The sequence below is a fragment of the Pygoscelis adeliae genome, unplaced genomic scaffold (assembly GCF_000699105.1).
Source record: "Pygoscelis adeliae isolate BGI_AS28 unplaced genomic scaffold, ASM69910v1 Scaffold57, whole genome shotgun sequence".
Classification (NCBI taxonomy): domain Eukaryota; kingdom Metazoa; phylum Chordata; class Aves; order Sphenisciformes; family Spheniscidae; genus Pygoscelis; species Pygoscelis adeliae.
Window position 1 is genome coordinate 6,300,444 of NW_008825615.1, and position 25,704 is coordinate 6,326,147.

General features: G+C 38.3%; 1 protein-coding gene across 1 annotated transcript in view; it reads left to right on the forward strand.

Moving 5' to 3' along the window:
* The window catches only part of COL12A1 (collagen, type XII, alpha 1), a 100,007-nt gene that overhangs the window by 16,332 nt on the left and 57,971 nt on the right, over positions 1-25,704 (forward strand). The window contains 13 exon segments of the mRNA XM_009333147.1: positions 1,519-1,791; positions 2,752-3,024; positions 14,106-14,375; positions 16,481-16,537; positions 16,540-16,592; positions 16,594-16,747; positions 19,060-19,252; positions 19,959-20,080; positions 22,702-22,851; positions 22,937-23,056; positions 23,611-23,775; positions 23,966-24,112; positions 24,758-24,897. Of these exon segments, the coding sequence (XP_009331422.1) occupies positions 1,519-1,791; positions 2,752-3,024; positions 14,106-14,375; positions 16,481-16,537; positions 16,540-16,592; positions 16,594-16,747; positions 19,060-19,252; positions 19,959-20,080; positions 22,702-22,851; positions 22,937-23,056; positions 23,611-23,775; positions 23,966-24,112; positions 24,758-24,897 (2,117 nt within the window).

A 25,704-nucleotide genomic window follows, 5' to 3' on the forward strand; every position in this document is an offset into this window, starting at 1 on the left:
GCTTCTAAAGTCAAGCATGTACCTATATAATTTGCTGTGTCTACATCTAACTTACATTAATAGAAATTCTGTTTTATATACATAGGCTTAAAGGGGGCTGTGTTTTTGGTCAGCTGTTTCTCATCAGAACTTCATGGGTCTGATCCAGTAACTCTCACTGATTCAAAACTTCCATTGATGTCAGTGTGAGTTTATGTGATCAATGGCTGTAAATTTAAGCATGGTAGCTGTACTTGTTCTTTATAGACTTGCCATGATGCATTTCCACTGATTTAAAGGAGAAGGATGACAGTAAATTTGATTTTCTATTTCAGTAGTTGAATACTCAGTCTAGTCTAAATCATGCTTTTTAAAATATCCACTCTTTTTTCGTTATTCCATGCTGTCATTTGTGACCTTTGGTGACGTAAATGGTTCCAAGGGAGCAAAAGAAATAGCATGGAAATTTGTTAATTGCTCTTTCCTCTTAGGACAGGAGAAGGAATAGCTTTAATAAAAATAATTGGTGTTCCCGTGTTGTAACTGGTACTGCCTTAAATAATTGTCAGCATCTTGATCTGATGAAATCCCAACATGTCTCAGAAGACAGAGTTCTTCTGCAATCATGTAAACGTCAGCAGCTCTCCATGCAAGTCTAGCTAACAATTTGGGCTAGGCAGCTTTCTTGGCAACTAACTTTGGTTTCAGGCTTTTAAAGAATTTGAAATTGAGTATTTTGTTTCTGATTAGTAGGAAACAAGTTCGTTTCTTTAAAGCTAGGATTATTAATTGCTCCACTCTTAACAGATCTGTAATTTAACACTGAAGACCAATGCTTTTGGCATACAACATTGTTGTATATGTTGAATTATACTTTAGTTAATAAACAATAAAAACCAAAACTTTTTTTTGCCTAAATGACAATGCTACATACTGTTAGGCAACTTTTAGTACAGTAAATCATAATGTATGTTGGAAGAGTCAAGTCCTTCTTTGGTGTGCCCACTGAGTTAATATGAAATTACCTGAGCTGCTCTATCTTTTGTCAAGGAGCAGGCTAGGTTAAATGATTCATCACAGTTTTTCCTTAATTTCTGGGATAATAGGCTATTTCTTGTCTTTGAGTTTGAGACTTAATTCAGAAGCCTTTTTTAAACATTAGGTGCAACTCATATTGCAATGAATGTATTTTTTGTTGTGAAAATTTAACTTAAAGAAATAGAATTGCCCATACGTCCCTTACACAGTTCAGTTCTACTGTTACCGCTAAACACAGACTCTCTTAAGTTTCAGAAGCAATTGTATAAACTGGGATTAAGGTACTTTATGGGACAACTTTATTACACTGCTGATTGTAACTCTGGCCCTAAATTTTCAGAAAAGACTAATGGTTTGTGTGCCTTAAAACAATGGGAGGGCAATATAAGCTGTTGTTTTGGTAAACTGGATGAGCTAACAGAAGGGTTGGAATGGTTTTACTTCAGATATTACCTGATTAAAAGCAAATGTTTACAAATTATATGTGTATATTTTTTGTAGTTAAAGGTGCTCCTCGAAACTTAAGAATAACAGATGAAACTACTGATAGCTTTGTAGTTGGCTGGACTCCAGCTCCAGGGAATGTCCTACGGTACAGGCTTGTATATAGACCACTTACTGGAGGAGAAAGGAGACAAGTGACTGTCTCGGCAAATGATAGATCGACTACTCTGCAGAACTTGATCCAAGATACAAGATATGAAGTGTCTGTTATTCCTGAGTATCAGTCTGGGCCTGGAAATTCGCTGAATGGATATGCAAAAACTGATGAAGGTACATGATGAATGCTATGAATGTAGTAGGCTTGAGAAGAACTCCCTGCATGCTGACATATTCATACTGAAAAGAGAATAACCCATATTGACCATATGTATTAGTCCAGATGAACAGGGAATTATAAAATTGCTCAAGGCTAGTTGAGAGGTAACTTAAGACAATATAATTTATCAAAATTGTAATATTTCATTTTAAATGTAGTATATTGAACCTGCAGCACCTAATATGGCAAGGTAGCTTGGGTGAAGAATCTACCTATATGTTTAATTAATTGTCCTCATGTTTCTTCATACTGTCAATGATATAAATTATATTTCTTTTCAGCAAATTCAGACCCTGTTTGCAGTTTGTTCTGAATGGCTAGCAAGGAATGAATGAATCACTTAATTTACTAAAGTTATCACTGTAGCCTTAACTTGTATGAAAATACATGATCCTTTAACAGGTATCATGTCTTATTCAACAAAATTTGAAGAGTACAGAGACATTACGAATGTCCTGATCACTGGTGAAACTTCACTGAGATTTTAAATATTAGCAACCAGAAAAACTATCATCAAAAAGAACTCTGTAAGAAACCATAACGTGTTAATTTCACATTTCACTGGTGATCTTTGACTTGATTCTGCAGACAGTGACTTCAACATGGATCTTGGCATGTCGAAGTTGAGTGTATGTTCAGATGCTAGTATGTATAACTATTCCAGGATTGAATACTTAATAGTATTAGCTTTAATAGAAAAAAATAGGAGAAAAAAGACTTTATTGGGCATTTTTGCCTAAGGAGGGTGGGAATGGAATTGTACAATCCTGATTACAGTAAAGTTATACTGTAGCAGTGTTAGTACAGGCTATTCAGGAATTATTTTTTCAGCATTAAGTCCTATGTTGTGGTAACCTAAAAAGTAATCCAAGAAATGAAGCTTGCTTCAACTTGTTTTCAACATCTTTTGACAGTCCGAGGAAATCCAAGAAATTTGAGAGTTTCTGATGTTACAACATCAACAATGAAGCTGTCTTGGAGTGCTGCTCCTGGCAAAGTGCAGCAGTACTTTATAACATACACTCCAGTCGCAGGAGGTGAAACTAAGGAAGTGACTGTGAAAGGTGACACTACCTCTAAAGTGCTGAAAGGCTTAGACCAAGCCACTAGGTATGCATTGACTGTGTCTGCCTTGTATGCCTCTGGAGCAGGAGAAGCCCTTTCTGGAGAGGGAGAAACACTGGAAGGTAATTATTTATTGTTTCTGTACAGTCATTCGTTTATTTGATTGATGTTTAAGGTGTCGTAAAGTGTACTGTCTTCCTGAGTTTTCTGTAGAAGTAAATATGTGAATGAAAAATAGGCATAAAGACATTCTCCTACTTTACAGGGATTTTCCAAACCTACTGTCCATCAGAGAAAACAGTGGGGTCAAATCACTGGTTGTGGAGGGGACTCTGGGTCTCTTGAAAAAGGTATTGCCAGAAGCACCAGCCAAAACTGACTGTACTTCTTACACCGGCCTCAGTGAAATATTTTGTCTTATAACTCTCAACTTCCAAGCAGATTTAGTGGCAGATTGTTCTTAATGTAAAACAGGATTAATTAATGGGGCTAAAGCATCTCATCCATTTGAAAATTTGCAGGGTTTCAGCTGTACTGAGACTGAAAGATGTTCAGGGACCATTTTTGCATTAGAGAAGCAACATCTAGTCTAGGTATAGGAATAATGAATCATATCCTGCTTTTAACTAATAGGAGTAAGAACCTGGAGCTGAGCATTAACAGAATGCTGGCAGAAGTGTAAGTTGGAGCCAAAGACTTTCTTAAAAGGAGGGAAGGCTGCTCTCACTCTGCCTTTGAGCGGAGAATTTCCCAGACTTCTTCTCTGTGAGCATTCTCGGTGTCATCTGTTAATTGTCAGAGGATAGGGAAAGCTGCCTCCTAGGCCATGAAAGGAAGTGTGACTGTGCTCCGTGCTGGCCAGGTATGTATTGCTAAAGTCTGACACTGCAGCTGTGTAGGCACAGCACTTGAAGCATCTTACAGATGAATTATGTGGAATTAAAACTTGTCCATTGACACTAATGGAGTTATAATAGGGATATACTTGGCTCTCAGTTTCTCCATCAGTTTAACTTTTTGTTTATGACATAGGTTAGGAAAGAAACCAGAAAACCTATTTTAAATAGGAAACTGAAAAAAAAAAAATCAGTTCCAGTGATTCACCAATGCATCGAATTCATCCCACTACAATTTAGGCACTTGAACACTGCAGTTTGCAGCATGGACTCTCTAGGATTCTTCTGTGATTGATGAAGAAAGGCAGATACTTCTAGAAGGCAGGTAGTCCATCTGAGATCTCATTTTTCCTTCAAAGGAACATTTCTCCGTCCATTGACTATAGAAGGAGCAACTGAGAGCTAGGCACCAACCCCTTGCCCACCCCACTACCTAAGTCTCAGCCAACGATCCAATCCACCTACTTAGACTGAAACTGGGTGCAGCCATCAGAGAACCAGGCACCTTGCAATTCATGCTGAAAATTCCCTAACTTCCTCGCTTTCACTACCCATGCAAGATCCAAAACGCTCCTTTTGTAGGAGAAAAGAATCTGTCTCCTGCCCAGAACACTGCTGAGAACCAGGTAAAGGAGAACAGGTAGCTGGATTCTGCCCATATGCTCCAGAAAAGCTGAAGGTGATCAGGACTTAATGAACTTCCCTGTTGGTGGTGGTGCTGCCACTTCCTTTTGTATGGTATTCTACTAGGTCTAACACTTTTTTTGGGGGAAGAGGGAGCGTGGAGTTGTAGGCCTTACTCAGTCTGGGAGAGTTTGAATTCACATCTCCACATCCCAGCAGATTCACAAGTCTGTAGTGTATGCTGGGCAAGAGTCTCCTTTACTCTTTCCATTGAACCTGAGCCACTGTACATCCAGGAACGCACATTTCACTCTCAGAACAAGAACAGACTGGATCACAAGTGGACAGAGGAGCCTGACATCCCTGCTTTTTTCTGTGCTGTCAGTGGAGAGAAGAACGCCTCAGTCTTCCTTTGCAAATCTTTAGAGGCCTCTGTCTCTCTGTTAAACAGACTGAATTATCCACTTCCATAGGGAGATGCCTCAAATTTTAGTGAAGGGTTGACCAAGTTAACTATTTACATTTGGTGGAAAGGTTTTCACTGAGTATTTTTGTAGTAAACCCATGAGAGACCCTTTATTAACATGGAGCTCTGGAGAGATCAAGTGTGTTTCAAATTCATAAAATAAGCTTAGCTTTTTACCCTATCATAAAACTTGAGCAATAGAAAAGTCTTTTAAGGCATTGCCTAGAGCTTCAGTTAAAATACATTCTAAATAGAGAGAGCAGTGAATGAAATAAAGCAGAATCGAAAAGACAGAGTCATCAGAAAACCAGAATTCAGTCTCAGGTAGAGACTGTCTTGTCCTTTCAGTGCTCCCCTGCCACAGGAGGGCTCTGATTCTGATTTGGACTTTCTGCAGTGATAAATTGTCAATAAGAAGAAAAACATTCTGAAAATTGGTTAAAGAGTCAAAGAATTTAAAAGGATAGTTGACTATAGCTCAGGAATGGGTTTATATGCAAGCAGATGGAGTTTAAAATGGATGTTGCACTTAAAAGGAAACACAAGCATTCCTGTAAGAGGTTTTACTCTAAGCAACTGAATTAAAACCTTATGTAAAAAATTCTGTGACAGATTTTGTCTTGGGATAAATATGAAGAAATGAGCATCCTGTCACTTAACTGAATTACTTTTTATTCAGTTCCTCAGCTGGGAGAAAACCAAATTAAAAATTACTTTTACCATTTTGACAGGTGACTGAAATGCATATCCTTTGAAGATTCAGCTGGATTTGAAAATCCTACCAGGGTGCACTCCAGAAAACATTACTTTTCATATTAAAGCTGTCTATTAAATTTTTCTTGGTTAGATAAAATGTTAGTAAGAGCATATACAGATGTCAGTCATTACTGGGTGATCAAAGGTAAAGAATAGAATACAAATTTCTGTTTGCATAACAGCAGAGGCCTAAATCATGATGTTTCCTCATGGAACATCCACCGTGTATTTCAGTAATCAGCATATCTGCAGTTTCATGGGGTAATAAAAATACTTGAATTAGGCCAAAACTCTTTGGACATGGTCCATAGATATTTTAAAAGACTCTCTGACTAATGGTATGAAAGGTTCTCAGAATATCTGTTGAAGTATGTATAAGACAATATTTCACTGTATGGTACTGTCTTACCTCATTGAAGGATAAAAAGACAAAAACTTTGAGGACAAACAGACAATTAAGAATAAAAGGGTTGCAATTTTTTGAACTGAAAGGTAACATTCAAACTTCAAAGCTTAGTATAGAAATTTACTTGAAAAAAAAAGTCATGCTGCCTGTGAAGCTAAGATAAATATGGTTGGACTTGGCTGAAAAGTTACACAGGTCAGTGAAGTGAATACTTGACTAACTATTAGCTGAAATAACTTGTCTGTCTGAGGCTGGGAATGGGACAGATCTTAACTCCTGGAGAAATAAACTTATCAACAGTAATGACAGAAAAGCTGTGAAAGGAAGCATAAAAAAGTGTTTAGTATTTCAGTTAGTTTTTCCGTGAGCCATAGTGTCTGAGAAACAAAATAGCGCAGTGTGTGTTTTTCATTGCCAACAGCACTGAAGTACTGAGCACTTAAGTATTTTCCTGTATCAGGAATCCCAGTGGGGCTTACTTGATGTCTTCACCATATGAATTCTCACCAAACCTATTCAGTCAGTGATGCCACAGTTGCTGGCCACTTCAGTTCATCATTGTATCAAGAGCTAGGCTTGAGATTGCCTTTCAAACTGGGACAGTTGTTAGTTTATGGTATTGATATGTAGTCTAAGAGAAATCAGTTTGGGTGTAGTGAACATTTCAGCACTAACAGAAAAGTGAGAAAAGAGGAGCTGGATACAGTAACTTCTCCAGCTATTGTATAGTCAAGTGGCAGGAAATGAAAAATCCAAGCACGCAGATGTGTATGGAATTTTACTAAGTCGCTAAATGGTCCTCTGTGACTAAGGGTGTAGACAAACATTCTTACTGCCTTCAGTAATGATTTATTTTGCTCTGCATGTAGTAGGAGAACTCACATGGGCAGTTACTGTATCTCGGTTGCAAGGGTAGCCTTCAGCAGAGAGAGAAAACTGATAATTTTTTAGACTGCTCTAACATGATTTGCAAGCACATGTCTGCCCAGGCATTCATTGAAGGTCCTTCAGTTATGTATGTTATCTCCAAAGTATTTTGGAGCAGTTACAAATTGCTCTTGGAAGTTCCTCCTCTTCCTCTGCTTTGCTCTGCACGGCAGTTTTTCAGTGTTTTGAAGTGGCTTGTTTGTTTCAGGATACTCAGGAAAATCAGTCCACGCAAACCCAGCAATCATTCTGTGTACTTGATATCATTTACCAGCTGGGTAATCTCTGCTTCTCCTTTTGTTTTTCTTTTTGCTAAGTATATGCTTGCCCTTATTGTTTCTTTGCATAAAACAGAGAGGGCAAATATTTGCCCAAGTAACTGTAGATAATCTCTTCTATAAACTGTTTGCATAGCTATCTGGTCCAGCCCAAAGATAAACACATGCCAGGGGATCAGAATTTTATGAACTGTTCACAGACAGCACAGTATAGAGAGTTAGCACATGAGCAATCAGAAAATTACTAATTTCTGAGGGTGCTGTTCCATACCAAACAGGTAATTGTTATTCAGAGAGAACAGGTTTATTTCTTTTCAGTGTTTGTGGAGCGGGAAAAGAAAAACAATGTTTTTGCCCCTCTGTTGAAGGAGCATGCTTTCCTTCTTCAGTAATCCAGATTTTAGGAAATTTATAGTGCTCTGATCTTTTATACAGTCACTGGCTGATTTTGCCTGCAGTTTTGAAGTACTATCCAGAGGTGAAAGTTCTGGAGCTTTATATTTCATACTGCACATGCAAAATATGTGCTGTAGAAAACTCTCCACTTTTATCATCTCACTTTCAAAAGTGCGTGGTGATCCATCACTAGGCAGCTTTGGTTGGAGCCCTTCTATAAAGGTGCCATGGAAAATTTTTCCTCAGACATATTTTGTTGGCTGTGATTCCCCTCAGCTCACACAAAATTGTTGAAACTCCTAAAGTAAATTAAATCAGTGCAGGCTGCCATTTGCTGTGTGGTGGAACAAGGCTTGTGACAACTGGGGGAATTAAATGAATTAGCAGTGATGGTTATATTTGAAGATACAAAATACAGACTGAAGAACACCAAAAAAAAGTCTCCCTCTTATCCTCAAACACCCCAAACAAACCATTTGGCTTTCGGTTTTTGGGCGGATCATATGATCTTACCCAAGTCATCATACACTAGAAATAAAATACAATGATAAACATGGTGAGGGCGGTGAGTGTAAATGCAACAGATGGTGAGCAGTTTGCGAGAGCTACTGTTTTTCTAATCTGTTTTTTAATAAGAAATTTGTGGTTGTAAGTCTGCAAGAATTTGGTTTTCTGCTGAAAGGCATGCTGTCAGATGAAATGAACATACTGTACATTTAGCTGCTAAATAAATTAACTTTCATAATTTGCAGTTGTTTTAAGGAGAAAAAAATTCATTGCTAGATTAAGCAATCTACACTGAAATGTTTAATCCTAATGAATGTCTGAAAAGTTTGAAAGCTGCAGATCTATTTTATGAGTGTCCTTTTGCTGGCAGTTATATATTTTTCAGAACAGCTTTAAGAATATTTCAGTTACTGACTCTAAGCAGGGGAGTCATTACACTTTTAAACACAAATTTCAGAGAAATTTAGAAAAAAGCCTTTTTTTTCAGAAAACAAGTCAGTGGTCAGATTCCCATCTTGCTTGCACTGAGAAATTTCAAAGTATTTCCACTTATGTCAGTGACGTTTCTAGGCTAGAAACACTGCTGGTGGAAATGGACGTAGTTCTTTTGAAATAAATGAGACTGCTAGTCTACATCAGCAGAGATGTCAACCCATTTTATTTCCTACCTTTGTACATTTTAGAATAAACAACAAGAGGTGTAGTGTATTATATTCAGGAGATAAATTTGAGAGATAATTATGTCATAGTCTCTTCCTCTTTAGAAAGAGAATCTTTATGTTTCAGTGATATAGGGCCCAATCCTGCCATCCCATTTGACAGGTAGCTATTTGTGCTGTGAGAATTGGGCTGTACTGAAGCGATATAGTAAAAAAAGTTGTCATCACTGAGTCACTTTTCAGTTTTGAGTTAGTTTCCGTTGTATACATTTCTTAGAGCTTGGATTTGGGGAGTTTTTTGGGGGGGCTCTTTTTTTTGGTCAGAAAATGGATAGTAGTTCTTCGGTAAATAAATGATTTCTTTTTGTTGTTTCTATAGTAACATACGAATGCTTTAGAAATGAATGACCTCCTACAGGCAGAGCAGTACAAATTCAAGTGACATTTTCTCACAATGAGGTTTTTAGCATATCACAGGGACTTTACGTAATGTTCGGACTGCGTAGTGCTGCTTCTGTCCTGACAGAAACAAGGACTCAGTGTCCTCAGGAGATTTAATGCTGTTTCATGCATTTTTAAAATTACACATTCCAAGATTTTTGAGTCTGACATTTGAAATTGACTTTTGATAATCTGTGGAAAATTATCTTAGTTCTATATAGGAAATGAAATATAGATCAGAAAAAAAAAATTAACATGGGGGAGGTTGAATGAATAATAAAAAGATATTTCTAGACAGTTGAGAGTAGTGTTAACTGATTAACTGTTGGAAAAGACAGATAAAATATTAAAGGGACTGAGTATGAATTCCTGTTGGCTTTATCCTGGAGCAGGGACTCAGGAGTGCTCTGGCCAAAGTCCCTCTGTTTTGGGTCAGAACTCTCCTGGTTTGCATCTTCTCACCTTTCTGCATTCCCAGTAGCAGAAGAGCAAGAAACCTGCTCTAACAGGGTCAAGCGATCATTCCCTTTGTGTAGCAAGTCCTTGGCTCTCCCCTGCACCATGTCCACATCCCCTCTCTGCGTGCCTGAGGGCTGGTACTCCAGGACTAACCAACTACTTTGCGCCTCAGAGGGAAGGATATCAGCCGACCAAAGTAACTGCCTCCTCCAATGCTGAGGAGAGTTTGACCATCAGAGCAAAACCTTCAGGTGATTCTGCTACCATCTCATCTGATGCACACACTTGGATCCTTGTCTGCGGTGACCTAGCCTGCTGACTTAATAGAGCACTCCTGATGTATCCCATTGTAAACAAGGCAGGACTCAGGCCCTAAAATTGTGGTATATGCCTCTGCAAGAGAAGGCTCATTTATTTAGTTGATTCTGATCTTTTAGGATGCTGGCTTAGATCAATCCTATGTTTAACTTAAATGAAACACGGCTCTGCATGAAATTTACAGCTGCAGGTTGATTTTGAAAGCTGGTTTTAAGAGCACATACAGAAAAAATTGTTTAAACTTTGGGCCCAAACTGCATGTACAACTCCCACTGAAATCAGCTGGAGTTGTGTAAATGTTTCTGAGGGGAAAGGTCATTTCATTTTTATGAATGTCAACGTTTTAATTTTAGCTGATTCACAGTCTTGTGTTCAATAACAACACTGATTGCTGGAGAGCTATGGGAAGTGAGCCAAGTGGACACGGGGAAACTGTTTTAATATTATATCATGTCTCTGGCATACTATAGTGGAAAAACTTAATATGGAAACTGGACATTGCAGAAGTCCAGAACTGCGTGTAAAAGCACCTGACTGAAAGTTACCAAGTTAATTTTTGAGAGTGTGTCTGCACTGAGTGATGGTAGAGATGTACAAGGGACTGTAGGCAGACTGCAGCTCTGAGATAAAGACTGCTGAAAAGAACCTGATAGTCTGAAACTGGTGACTGGCTTGCTCACCCAGGCAGGGGTCTGACCTGTCCGTGCAAGCACTTTGTTTTACTGTGTACGTACTCACCATGGCTTACAGCTGTGCTTACACCAGCTGGTTTGGTGCTCCAGAGCATCATAGAACCTAATGCCTGCTAGGGGATAATTTTCAAAACCCAACTGCTTCCTCACTTGCTGATGACTTGGGGGCCGTATGAAGCGATGGGCATACTTTAACTTCCATTTCAAGTCAGGAAAAAGCAGGAGACTTTTGACTATTAACTACTTGCAAGCCAGCCAGCCAGCAATTTTCTTTCTTATAGTGTGCATTGTCTTTCCACGCTCCTTATCCATCCTGTTTAAACAAGCAGGCAAGAAGCAGGTGTACAACAAGCATTTCTGAACATGTGGACCAAAGAACAGACTGACTGCTTAGGCGTTACAGTTGTAGATTTTTTTCTTTTTTTGTGAAATGTAAGCAAGGTAACTAGGTATTTTGTTTTAATGGCATAGGTCTAGTTGTATGTTTGCTAGTCACTACATTATACCAGTGTTATTGTGGAGCATAAACATGTTTCTTGACTCTGAGTGTAGCAGCTTAGATCATACTTGATGGAATCCGAATAATTTAAGACTTACAGTTGGACTGCATCTTAAACATAGCTGCTCCCCTAATACAAAAACACTTGTGGGAGATCCAGTGAAGCAGAAAAAAAGCTGTCAGTGAACTTCCACCTCACACATGAGGTGCAAATCAAGTTAGTGTGTTATATTAAAGAAATGTTCTCGGTTGCAGTATAACATATAAAAAAGTCTAATTTCCTTTAGTAGGTAAGTTGTCTTGTCAGCAGTTTCCAACTATTTGAAGTAAAAATTTTCCATTTAGTTCTAGTGGTTTGGTAGGAATCCCAGTCCCTTTTCCCTCTCTTACCTTGCCTTATAAAAGAGACATTTAGTTCCAAAGGATATTTCTTTCAGAACCAACATATTACAGTAACTGGTGTTCATTATAGTCCATTCCAAACAAATTATTTTCCTCTGTTATTTAATGACCTCAGTAATGACTTAATCAATAACGGTTTTAAATGCACAGTTATTTTTGCAGTGTTTCCAACATATATCATTAGCTGTAGCGTCCAAGAGTAGACTTGCAAAAAATTGTGCTGTGGTAGCAGATACTTTACTACTGAAATCATGTTGTGGCAGAGCCATGTTTTAAAGTAGCCAAAATAAAGTGACTTGTATATTTATATTACATTAAAATATGGAAAGAAAGGTTTTTATTGTGAAACATCTGTGCATTCTATCAAGTTAGGTTTTCCATATTTTTTCCATTTGGATTGCTTTAATATTTTTTTTATTGTATGAAAAAGCCAAGATTTGGGAGTAGAAGCTTAAGAGCAGACAGAAAAATTGGTGTAATTTACTTTTGAAGGCAAATCTTTTTTTCAGGCTTCCAGGAAAATTGGTCTTTGGAGTTTAGATTCTGCCCTGGCTTTCATTTAATGCAGTCACTGAATTCAGTGAGACTGCATGAAGCATGAGCTGAATCAGACCTTTTCGATATCACTTTTTCACTATATGCAGCCGGCATTGTTGTGAAATGATAAACAAGTGAACTTTACCAAAATCTCTGTCTCTTAATCTTTTTTGAAGAGAAGATGCCATAAATTGTGGTGATTTATATTGTGAGGCTAAAAATTGGTTTGAAGAGTAAAAGTGTAAGAACTGATGCAGAGTTAGGATGGAAAAAGAATTGGCTCCCCAAGAACATGATGGGATGTCCCAAGACTGTGAATTAAAATCAGAAAAAAAACACAACACAAAGGAATTCTATTACATGCTCTGGTAGCCATATTTGAGAGTCAGCTTCATGATTGGAGTGGTACCCTCTGATTCTGTAATCTGTGTAGCTGATGAATCTTTATTATATGTAAGCATTGTTTTCAGATAGGTTGATATTAATTTCCATTCATCATTAAGCCAAGTGGGATTCATTGGCTCAGTTTTAATGAAGTTGTGCTGGCAATGAGATATTTCCAGAATGAAGACTTTCTACAGGTCTGTTTGCTCCTGTGGGATTATGTTTGGAAATGTTGCAGATTTGTGGTGGAAGTGAAAGACAAATGAATATGAAAGGTGAAAACACGGTATATGACTTTGAGCAACTTGTTGCTCCGTCTTGGACTGAAACTGCTTCAGGCTTCTGAAAACAGTGAGGTCTGTTCTTGCAATGAGCCTAAGCAGTGGAAATTGGATAGGTACTGAATTTCTCTGTGTTCAAAGAATTTTGACTCTGATCCTGTGGTTGCTGTGGTATAATATAGGGATATATTTTTATCAGTGCAGGTAAAACTTAACTGTGATGCCGTGAGGCCACCTCAAGTGTTTAAGTCCTCTTGCTAAGCGGTCTCTCAGGAATGTCCTGTAGGCCACAGAGAATACACACCAAAGAACTGAGCACTTCTGTGTGTATCCGGATCTGGTTTTGTAGATCCCTTTTGCAGATTTTGCTACGGTGAGGCCATTGCATTAAACCCACCAGTCAGCGCTCCTTTCCTGCCATCAAAAGTCAGCCACCGCAATAGGAAAATTGAACATATGTTATAAACATATGTTAAACATTAAACAGAGGCACTCCTTTCACTGCACCACTTTAGACCAATAAGCTCCATTTTTAAGCAGTGGAATTACTCCGGTGTGTTAGGTGAGACTCATGCATCCAGCTGACAACTGGATTTCACAGACTAACGAGCTGTTTCCTTCATTCCAAGCTGGCTAAAACAAAGTACAGGGAGGACAGAGGGACAAGTCTTATGAGTCGAAAGATGGAGGCTGTTTTCGACTGTAACTGCGGCATGAAGTAAACACATTGCAAATTAGTTGTAAACATAAAATGAAATAGCTGATAGATCTGGTAAGCAGTAGTCTGGAAGATAAGAATAGTACTATTAAATAAGAAGATAAGGTTGTCAGAGAAAGGACTGTTTTACTCAGGTAAAAGTCTCCTTTATTTACCCCCCAGAAAAATGTTACACACATGAGGATGAAGATGAATGAATGAAATAAAATTATTTACTTGAGAGTTAAAACCTACCTAAATGAGCTGCAGCACATTTAAGCACTGGCTTCATTCCAAGTCTCTGATTAATGCCATTTTTATTTTGCATGTTCTAAAGCATAACTGCTAAGTATATTGCATGGTAAGGGATAGGATCATTCATAGTCTAAAGTTAGCTTTAAGCATTTTGTTGAAAAATCCACCAATTTTCTTTTGGAACTACAAATGTGTGTTATTGAAATGAATATTGATGGGAAAAGTTTCATTTTGCTCTTATGATCATTTTACTTTTGCATTTGTAGTTTGCTAACTTTTGCTATTTGTGTTTTAGAGATAATTTGCTGTTTTCTTTCTTGCAGAACGTGGTTCACCACGTAATTTGGTTACCACAGACATAACTGACACTACAGTTGGGTTATCATGGACACCAGCTCCAGGAGCAGTTAATGATTATAGGATAGTATGGAAATCACTTTATGATGATACAATGGGAGAGAAGAGAGTCCCTGGAAATACAGTAGATGCTGTGCTAGAAGGCTTGGAGCCAGAGACTAAATACAGGATTTCAGTATATGCAACCTACAGCAGTGGAGAGGGAGACCCAGTAGAAGGAGAGGCTTTTACTGACGGTGAGTGTAATACATCACCACCACCATTTGTAACATTCTGTTCTTGATGAAATTATCATATTTGAAAGAAAATGAACCTTATTTTTCTTCACCTTTTTTTTTCTGAAAAGTCCCCCAAACCAAAATGCCACCTTAGATCAGTCAATTCTGGCTTTTTTTTGACCATTAAAAAAAAGGAAAATCTCTTCTATGTCATGTAGGTTTGGATTCAGCAAGAATTACTTCGACCTTAAGATGTGGTTTTGTCTGCAAATTACTCTGAAGCCAACCTTTCATAGGTTTGGTGTGACTGCTGGAAATCAGGTAGAAGAAAAGTTATGGATAGAGTAAGGAGGAAAGGTGGGGTAAATTCCCACAGAATCAATGAATTTCCTTTCCAAGCTATTGCTCTTTCCAGTCTTCACAGCTCTCAAACTGAGGCTCAATGGGTGATTTTGATGTTTGTTATTTACCTTTCCTGAGGCTCCTCTTTTTTCTTATTTGATAAACATTATGCACTATTAGTCAAAGCAGGCTCAAGCCTCTCCTGCAGTGTAGGCAAAGTAAAAAAAAACACTGAGAGGCCAGGGATGGCTCAGCTCTCAAACTGAGGCTCAATGGGTGATTTTGATGTTTGTTATTTACCTTTCCTGAGGCTCCTCTTTTTTCTTATTTGATAAACATTATGCACTATTAGTCAAAGCAGGCTCAAGCCTCTCCTGCAGTGTAGGCAAAGTAAAAAAAACACTGAGAGGCCAGGGATGGCTTGTTGCTGTATGGCAAGAGCTGGCAAGTGGAGGAGACAGAATGAATGAAGGGATGCCCTGGATCAGCCTTGATGTTGCTGTTGTTTGCCTAAAGGGGCCATGTGAAGATGAAGCCTGAGGGAGTGCTCTGGGCAAGCATCATGTGCGTTTACATGTTCTTGTACTCTTTCCTAAGCATCTGTTTTGACTGCTGTTGGAGACAGGCTGCTGAACTACATTAACCTTTGTCCTTGACCCAGTATAGTTGCTCTTAAGGTCTCGCAAGAGTAGTGATTGCTGCCATTGGTAAGAGCTGACTTCCCAGATTCAAAGCAGACTGCTGTCCCACATCTTCCTTCTTCCTTCAAGAACGGCAGCATTAGCTGTCCAGCCTTTTCCAGGTTAAGTAGGCAGCTTAGCAACATCATTTGTTGCTTCTCTCAATGTGCTGCCTGAGGGAACTTGCTGTCAGGCCTATCAATAGACCCAGACCTGAGACTAACTAACATTGCATCCTTCTGTTGCAAACACAATTAGAAAATCTCAAATCCTAGGACTGGGAGAGCATACTGTAACCTGCAAAGCCTACCTTACCGTGTGATAAAATACTGACCGATTCCGGCATGCCAAGAAGGTTCTGTTTTGCCAAAACCTAGATGGCTTATTCCAGTTGACAGCTAGCATTACATACCTTTCAGTTCACTTCAGATCGTTTGTAACATTTGTACTGGAAAATATCTCTTAGAAGCCGAGTGCTGCAATTTGTAGAGAAAATGCTTTATTAGTCCATGTGCTTATTTCAGCACATATACTATCCTGCAAATAGTGGTGAGTGATTTTCCAAGCATTTGGAAAATCACTCACCACTATTTGTAGGATAGTCACTCACCACTATTTGTAGGATAGTTTGTATGGAGCCCAACACCCAGCAGTTCAGGTATATACCAGTACTTTATCAGATCTGTAAACTCAAAACTTAGTCTTAACTCTATAGGACATTGTGTTCATAAAAAAGCAATGGCTTTATAATTTATCACTTTCATTTGAGAGTGCTGAATCCATTACTTGACAGACTACTGAGAAGTGTGACTAAATAAAACTCCCAATTATACTGTGTCATCATGTAATTTATACTTCCCTCTTTTTTTCTCTGTAGCACACTTCTCATAAGCACATTTATGTTTGTTTAGTCCATTACAATTAAAAAATAATTTAATAATGGTCTGTGAGATTCCCCTGTGTCTTCCCCATAATCAAATACTGTAATTTTAAAGAGGGCAATTTTTTTTTTAATACAGCAGAATAAATTTTATAGACATGCATTTGAACATATCTTTATGTGATAAAGTAAACATTTATCTGTGTTTTTACACTGAAAAGTGTCACCAAATGCCAGGACTGTGATGGTAGACAACGAGACAGAAAATACAATGAGAGTTACATGGCAGCCTTCACCTGGGAAAGTCTTGTCTTATCGTGTGTACTACCGACCGCGCAGGGGAGGAAGACAGATGTTTGGAAGAGTAAATGCTCCTGCTACAAGCATAGTGTTAAAGCGACTTAAGCCGCGAACTACATATGACCTCAGCGTTGTTCCAATTTATGATTTTGGACAAGGAAAATCAAGAAAAGCGGAAGGAACAACAGGTATGTATCACAAGCTTGTACAGGATTTGATAATTGAAGTTTTGTGCTTAAAATTAATAATCATGATACCTAGAAAAGTATGGTGGAGTCTGCCAAGATCATGAATTAACAGGCAAATTGAAGAAAATGTTAGAGGTTGAGAAGAGAGTTTGATTTGTTGGAAACTTCACTATGGCATAGCCTGAACACAGCTTTTTGCTGTTGTTATTGATGGTGTAAATATGGTGTAAAATCTGGTTGAAAATACTGGACTTGTTTCGAAACATTGTCATCAGAAGTTAAAACAAGGTGTTTTTTGAGGAAGACAGTATCAACAGACTACTTAATCATGTGTTGTCAGTTGTTTCATAATTTGCCTTTTGGTCCTGAGTATTGATTAAATAGCTACCCAGCATCCTGTTACGTAGATTTGTCTTCTTTGGTCACCATATTTTCTGTGGAAAACCGGAGGTAATAAAAAGGGGGAGTAGATGATTTTGAAGAGTCATCAGTGGAAGCCTGATCTCAGAGACCATGGTCTTTTGGACAAGCTGTCTTCTCTCTCAGAAACTGAAACTCTGTAACATTTATTAAGTCCTGGTGAAGGGATTTTTGCGGTAAAAGCAAAACTAATTTTCTACTCTGCCTTTAGTATGTATCCGATGCTGGTCTTTCATTTGGTAAGGCAGTGTTCTCTTGCTATCCAGATCAAATCAACCAGATTTGGAGTCAGTTTTCTGCTTCTGTAGGTAGACAGCCATTATAAAAAGAGAATTTTTTTCAAGATATTTCTGCCCATGTGGGACTAGTGCCATTCACTGAGGTACACTGTAAATGCTTCATGCCATTCTCTGTTCTCTGAACATATGTCATATTGAATGATGACAGGAAGTAAGAAACAAGTCTCCTAACAGTGGAGATATTGGCACCTCAGTTACTGAAGGAAGATTTCTTTTTAAATTGAAATGTGGTTGATGTAGAGGAGTCATGAAAACTTGATCAGCTCTTGACCAACGCCTAGTTTTTCAATCCTGAAAATTATACTGAGATAAATCTCAGATCATCCAGCTGCTTTTAATTTTTGACCTGTTTATCTTGATAAGGATACGCCCCTGTGCTTTCAGTGTAAATAACTGTGGTGGTAATCACTATTTGGAAGCAAGTGGAGCCTGAGTGATCTTGTTAGTTGAAGCTGTCATGATAATTCAGGGAGGAGTATCATGGAAGATGAGACAGAAAGGCTGTATTTTTCCTTGTGAGTGAGTGTATCTGCTGTTTCTCAGCAGAATTCACAATCTGAGGACATTTATGATATTTCAGCTATAGTTAGACAATTGCATAGGCACAGGGATAAGGCAAACTCTTTTTTTTTCTCCTCCATCTTTTCACTCCAAAGCTATAGTGGTGACTTTCTGTTTACTCTAATTCCCATTTTTGTGATTACGCTGCTGCAGTATTTTCGATGACTGCAGTTTATATTTACACAAAAGCAAAAGTGATGCAGAAGCTAGCAGCAGGCTTGTTAACCACTCTGTCTGTCTGTGAGGACTGACCTGCACTGAGTAGCCATTAGTCTTCAGAGGAAGTTGCTCTTGACCTGAAAACCTCAAGCTGTTTGGCTGGCACTCCTCTGCAGAATTATTTTTTGACATACTGTCACACCTGTGTTTGGTGAAGTTGCTTGAGCTGCCAGGCCCTGAGCATGTAAAGGGAGAGGACTGTTGGCAGGACCTTTTCTACAAAAGGGTCCTTGCTTCCACCCTCTCCATGCTCTGACCTGTGGGACCCAGAGCCCTGAGGAAGCAGCTTGAGAAGTGATATGGATGACTGAGTACTGGCTGGGTGTGACTTTGCCTGCAGTAAATTCTGATTTTTTCAGTGTTGGTTTGAGAGGAAGCTGCTTCCATTTCTCTCTTTTGGTCTGTGTGGCTCACCTACTTGTTGCCATTTAAAAGAGAGAGGGCTAGTCTATAATTAATAGAGAGAAAGATTGACAGTGGTTAGTCCACCTATTGTCAACATTTATTGTAAGATCAGATGGATGCTTAAGATAGGTGAGATGAATTGCTATATATCACTCAGTCCGTTGACTGTAGAGGGAGCCTTGATAATAAACTTAGCTCACATACCTATTGGTTGGATAGCTAAAATTAGGTGAAGTAAATCTCACCTTTCACCTCTTGATACTTGTCTTTATGTCAAAGGAAAGGCACAAAGAGTTTAGGGCTACCACTAATACTGCATTTGCATATAGATTTTTACATAAAAACATACTTGTTGATTTTTTTTCCATAACCAGACCTGATTTAAAACCTTTTTTTCCATCCTTGCAGCCTCTCCCTTTAAGCCACCTCGAAATCTGAGAACTTCTGATTCAACTATGTCAAGTTTCCGAGTAACATGGGAGCCAGCCCCTGGGCGAGTGAAGGGGTACAAAGTAACTTTCCACCCTACCGAAGATGATGGGAGTCTTGGAGAATTAGTAGTGGGGCCGTATGACAGCACAGTGGTATTGGAAGAGCTTAGGTATGGATAATAATTCATGTCTTCTTTTTTTTTAAATAACTTTAGCTTAAAGTTTTGTTTAATCATGACCTGGGATTGAAATGCCTGGCAAAATCTACTGTAAGTAAAAAAGTAATTTTGTCAATAAGCTGTGAGGATCTTGTTATGCGGTCTCTGAAAGGCACCTGGCAGGGCTCTTTCTGAGATTATTCACATCACTTGTGGTCTTCTACAGGAACTGAAGGAGGCAAAGATGTGGGCAGAGACTGTTCTGCATTTCGCATATGAGAAAGCTAATGGGACACTGGAGAAAGATGGGATTTCTAAAGTTTCCTCCCAAAAGTTCCTTACCTCATGTTAAAAAAAGCCTGGTTTAGTTCTTGATTTATTTTCTCAGAGGCCTGGATTTATAAAGTAGGCTTCAGACAAAATCTGTTATGTGAATACACTAAATATATTAAAAATAGCATCATTAATTAATTATATTAGTCTTTATTAGTCTTAAATTACTTGACTGAAGAAGGCTATAAATTTAAGTATAGAATCTAGAATCAGCTTTTAAATTGTCAAAACTTCACTGTCTCCTGGAAGAGCTAGTCTTTGGGCTTTGTGTTTTAGCACCTTCTTTTCCATGTGGGATTTTTTTCTGTGAGGATTTCATAAGTGAAGTGTTAGCATTTAGTAGCCAAGTGACTTTAGTTACAGTACATTTGTTTAACTATTGCAGGGCAGGAACTACCTATAAGGTAAATGTTTTTGGAATGTTTGAAGGAGGAGAGAGCAGCCCCCTTGTTGGACAAGAGATGACCACCCTTTCAGATACTACTTCGGAGCCATTTTTATCTAGAGGTAAACATGACTGAATTGAAGAAAAGGCAGCCTTGGCATTTGGATAAAAAAAGACCAAAAGTTTATCAGCATTTCCTTATCATTTTTCTAATGCACATAAATATTTATTTACAGGATTCAATATGCTCCCTACCCTGATGACATAACCTCTGGTCTGAAATGACCACTAGTTCACGATTCTAGTCCTCTGCACCCTTTAGATGATCTTACAAAGATGATAACTCAGGCAACCCATGTTTTGCAGATTACTCAAAGCCATCTGCATTGCATTTTCAAACCATCCACATCTGTGTTAAATCACATAAGGTCAAATTCTTGAACAGAGATCGTGGCTCATCTACAGGGTTGTTCACAGGAGTAGAACAAAGAATTTTAAGCAGAACTTTAGCCCTTTGCTTGTCCTTATATGGTGACTTTTCCTTTTAAGACTAAGATGGTATAATGAACAAAGATCTGATAGTTGGGAACGTCCCAGTGTTATTGTGTATTATTTGATTTTATATGCAACATAACCATTATTTAGTCTTTTTTTTTTACTATGGAAGGAGGAGGCTTAGTTCAGAAATGCAATTGCTGAGTGCTCTCCTGTATCTGTTTGGGAGTTTCTCCCTGTGTAGCTAAACCTTCCAGTCAAAGTTTCTATGAATGTTATGATAGCAGCTCCTTTGGTGTGGTTAATGGGCCTCTGCATGCTATTAGTTGTGCCCACCATACTCTCCGTTAATATTGGATGAAGAGAGTTTCAGGGCTCAGTCCTCCTTCATGGAAAGCATAAAGAAGCAGGTCTTTGCTTCTTAATAGCCAAGTGTACATGTAGAAGTAAAGACTTTTCTCCTCTGCCATTTCAAGGCTTGCATAACTATCAGAGAGGATTTGGTGAGGAGAAAGAACCTAACTGCAAAGGCCTTTCAAGGTTAAATGAAGAAAAAAAGTTTCTGACAGTTGACTCTGTATTCTTGTCGCTTAATCTCCTTGATGCCTTGTTTCCACATTGGGCTGTGTAAAAAATATCCACCTCGTCTAGCTTTATTGACAACATTTTTAGAAATGTCTTAATTAAATGCTGTCCCACTCTGTCTAATACAAGAGGCTAAAACTGAGAAAAACGACATAACAGGCCATCAGTGACATTAGAGTAAAGCTGTAATAAGTCTGGCAGAAAAATAATTGCACCAAGAGTGGTTTATTATTTTTTTATTATGGCAGCTGTGATTTCTATCTTCAGTGTTATATTCTTTAAGCTAATTAGTTTACTAATGCATGGATTTGAGTCATGATTAATGTGAAAAACGAATTTTATATCTGGGACTGTAAATGTAATAGTACATTATTTACTAATAGGGGAAAAAAAAATCACCCTAGGTCTGGTGCCTTTGCTAGAATTTTCCATGTGGGGAACTATGGTAGTTGGAAGAAAAATAAAAGTCAAAATAGTTTAACTTTTACATTGTACATGAAGCTAACTTTAACTTTCATATTAAAGTTATGCATGCAGTTTTTTGAACTAACATGGTTTTACTTAAACCCTACTCCCAACTGATTTTATTGTCCTGACTAAAGACTAGATCTATATTTTCTATGCAGAAGAGGATCATGCTTTTAACCCCCAGGTACATGGAATAGTTATATTCATGAGTCTACAGTGTTGGATCAATTATGTGGAACATATATGAAATCACAATATCTTTCAACTGTGATGAGTGTGGCTGATTTTTCTCAATGGGATTTCTTCCATATAAAGACCAGAAGCTCTGATGGCAGGAAGCCAGAAAATTTGCAGCTGGTAACACAATCTACAGGAAAAGAGAGAGAGCAAAGATTTTTTTTTTTTCTCCAAATGGCTGTGGATAAAACAATTATGTCTGTCTGTTTTGTATAAATATTTTGTGATTTTACTTGTGATGAAAACAATATAATGCATATTTTATTCTGTAATTTGTAAAATGAAGATATCTGAAATAACTTCCTACCTTTTCAGAACACTGCAGCTTTATATAAATGTTTGTTCTTGTCCCCTTTCTATCTCTTGACCTTTGTTTATGTTTGTGTACCTTCTTTAAATTGAGTTCTTTCTTTCCTGGATGTGCAAACTTCTATACCACCTGTATTACTATGTCTTTTTCCCCTGAAAATGCAGAAATGTTATTTATTTGAAAGTGGTTGTAATATCTGCTATTAATTCCACTATTACATAGTTGAAAACTAAACAGTAGTTTAGCCAACCATGACAGACTATAATACTGTAAATTTGGATAATCTGATAATACTCACTGCCATGTCAGTGGTTAGCTTAGTAGTCTTTTACAAAACCTCTGAAATCAAGTTATCAACCATCTTTAAAGACCAAACCAGATAATGACATGACAATAGAGAAGAGCACTGGCCTTCACATTTGTGAAGGCTTATTTATAAAAGGAAACATACATGAAGAAATTTATACAGCTTTTGCCATGGAACCAATGACTAGTGTGAATAACGTTCACAAATAGGTCATACTTGACAGAGTGCCAGTGAATAAAACTAGAGCTATTTTGGAAGCTAACTCATGACATATGTCATATAAAAGGATGGGGAAAGAAAGCTATCATGCTAAGGCTATATTTTTCTGGTTGACACGGCAGGTTTAGAATGTAGAACCAGAGCAGAAGCTGATATCGTGCTGCTGGTGGATGGCTCATGGAGTATTGGGCGGCCAAATTTTAAAACTATCAGGAACTTCATTGCCCGTATTGTTGAAGTTTTTGATATTGGTCCTGACAAAGTACAGATTGGTAAGTCCTCATACGTTGGAGGGAAAATGAGGTGCAACTGCTACACAACCACATAATAACCGAGTAATGATGGCTTTTTTTCCAGGTCTTGCACAGTATAGTGGAGATCCCAGGACAGAATGGAATCTCAACTCTTACCGAACCAAACAGGCTTTATTAGAGGCTGTAGCCAATTTACCATACAAAGGAGGCAATACTCTAACAGGTATGTCATACTGCCAGGATTTTCCTTAAGCTCCAATAAAAATAATTCTAGTAGCTGACCTCAATATTGTTCAGTGAGCTTAAATTTGTCCATGATGAAAGGGCCTTACAGTTCAATTCAGTTTGTTTGGAAGAGAACAGGCATAGCATGTAGACATATAAACTCAGTGGAAATCTGGTGAAAAGTTAATGAGGAGAGCTTGGGTGATGAAGAGCTTGGGTTGCTATTGAGCATGTGAGAAGAAGAAAAGGCAGTTCCTTGTCAGGTTTGGGATGAAGACAAGGTGTGGACCCAAAAGAGAGGCTAGAGGATATCAGGTAGGAGGGTGATGCATAAAAGATAAGAGATTAGAGACTTTGAAAAGGCTGAAATAATATCAGTTGCTGGTAAGTCTAGGTGATGGGCTGCAACTACATTCCAAGTGCTTCTAGTAGGAAGTAAATTGTGGAATGATGTTGTCAGAGTGAAATCACTAGGATGAAATACTCTCCTTTGCCATGACTACTATGTGTAAATAGTTTATAGTGGTGGTTACCTTCTTTGTATCATGCTAGGAATGGCCTTGGATTTCATCTTAAAAAATAACTTCAAACAAGATGCAGGCTTAAGGCCCAGAGCTCGCAAAATTGGTGTTCTCATCACTGATGGCAAATCACAAGATGATGTAGTCACCCCTTCAAGAAGACTCAGAGATGAGGGAGTGGAACTTTATGCAATTGGTAAGTATTATATGAAGAGGTGGCCGGCACCAACCCCCTCCTGCCTGTCTGCTAAATGCACAGGGAAGTGGCAGCGTACATAAGTACCTAAAAGGGTATTCAAAGGATGTGTTTAGGGACTTAAGTTCATGGCATTGTGTTTCATGGCTTTCATTTCTAACAAGTTTTGTTTTCATGTCTTCTCTGCAAGGTATTAAAAATGCAGATGAAAATGAATTGAAGCAGATTGCAACGGATCCAGATGACATCCATGCTTACAACGTTGCAGATTTCTCCTTCCTGGCTAGTATTGTTGATGATGTAACCACGAATCTATGTAACAGTGTGAAAGGTCCAGGTACATCAGATTTTCAATCTAATTCATCCTTTTTCCATTTACGTGCTTGCACTGCTAATTCCTTTTTATTACTTACTGGGAACACTGTGTAGCCCTGGGCTGTTTTTTCAGCTGCTGGTGTGAGGAAGTTGTGCAGACCACCTGGACTACCCTGCAGGGGTTCTTCCTTTCCTTTCAACAATGACTGTGTTATACCTAACACAGCATGACATGGCCAGACGTGCCTTCTTTTCTCCCAGAAACAGGAATTATGTTGCTCAGTGTGTCACCTTTTTGCTCATTGCGGTAGGTTCTCTGATGATACTCACTGAATAAGGAAAATTTCAGCAGCTCTGCTCAAGTATTAATGTCTGACAGCCCAAAAGCAAAGCCTGGCATGGAAAAACAGTAATGTTAACTGATGGTTCTCCAATGAAACACTGCACTGGTGTTGAAGGTGGAGTACAAATGATAGGGAGCTTGTTTGGTCTTGAGGGTGTGATGGTGAGCTATCCCTTCACGCAGTTGTTTTAAGAATTCCTGAGGAAACAGAAACATAAGCAAGTACCTAAAGTATTTTTTTTTCTAAGCAATTTTTTTTGTCTTGTTTTTATTCCTGATGATATCAGATAAATTAATAATTTTTAAATTTGCTTCCACTTGTAGGCGATTTGCCACCTCCCTCTAACCTAGTTATTTCGGAAGTGACACCTCGTTCTTTCAGACTGAGGTGGAGTCCACCTCCTGAGAGTGTTGATAGATACAGAGTTGAATATTACCCTACCTCTGGAGGTAGCCCTCAGCAGGTTAGTACTGTATGTTCATCTCTGATATTGTCCATAATAACCTTGGACTTCCACATCACAGTAATATCATTCTGAAGTTTGTGCTGTGTATTGTATAAAGGTAAATGAAAAAAGGCTCCCAAGGTCAAGAATATCACGCCTTGGTAAATGATACACAAAATTACAAAAAGTAGGAGCATAAAGATGACTTTGGTTGTTTTAAAATCATGAATCCAGGAGTAAAATGTATTTCTTAAAAACAGTTGACAGGTATTTCAAGTAATTCCTTTCTGTTCATATTCCACTGTCATAGATTGGTTTAAATAAGTCTGGAGTGGAAATTTTCTGAGCATACTCATGGGTACACTTACTGTCCTTTTGTTATGTTTTCTTGTTAATAGAAAACAGTGGGTGATACAGGCTGTGAGGTAGTGCTTAGATGAACATTGTATGATGGTACTTTGAACCTGTGCCTAAGCATATCCTCCAAACTGTTTAATGCACAGGGTCAAGCTCATCTTGTGGTTATTACTTCTCTATGCTCAGAGCCAGTAACTGGCAACCCTTGATTCTAGGCAATCGGAGTTGCTCATTACTCTCTTCTACCAGACAGAATAGCATTTAGGAGAATGAAGTTAGGCACCTCTGTGTACCTAAGTCTGAACTTCCCATCTCTGAATGTGGCTTTTACATCTTAACTCAGATCTGACTCATGGAGAATTTAGTCTTAGTAAATCATGACCACGGGATTTGGCCTTTGATTAAGGTTGGAGCAGTCATTCCAGTGCACACTGACTTTACAGCTTGACTGCTTGCTGGCTTTTCTGT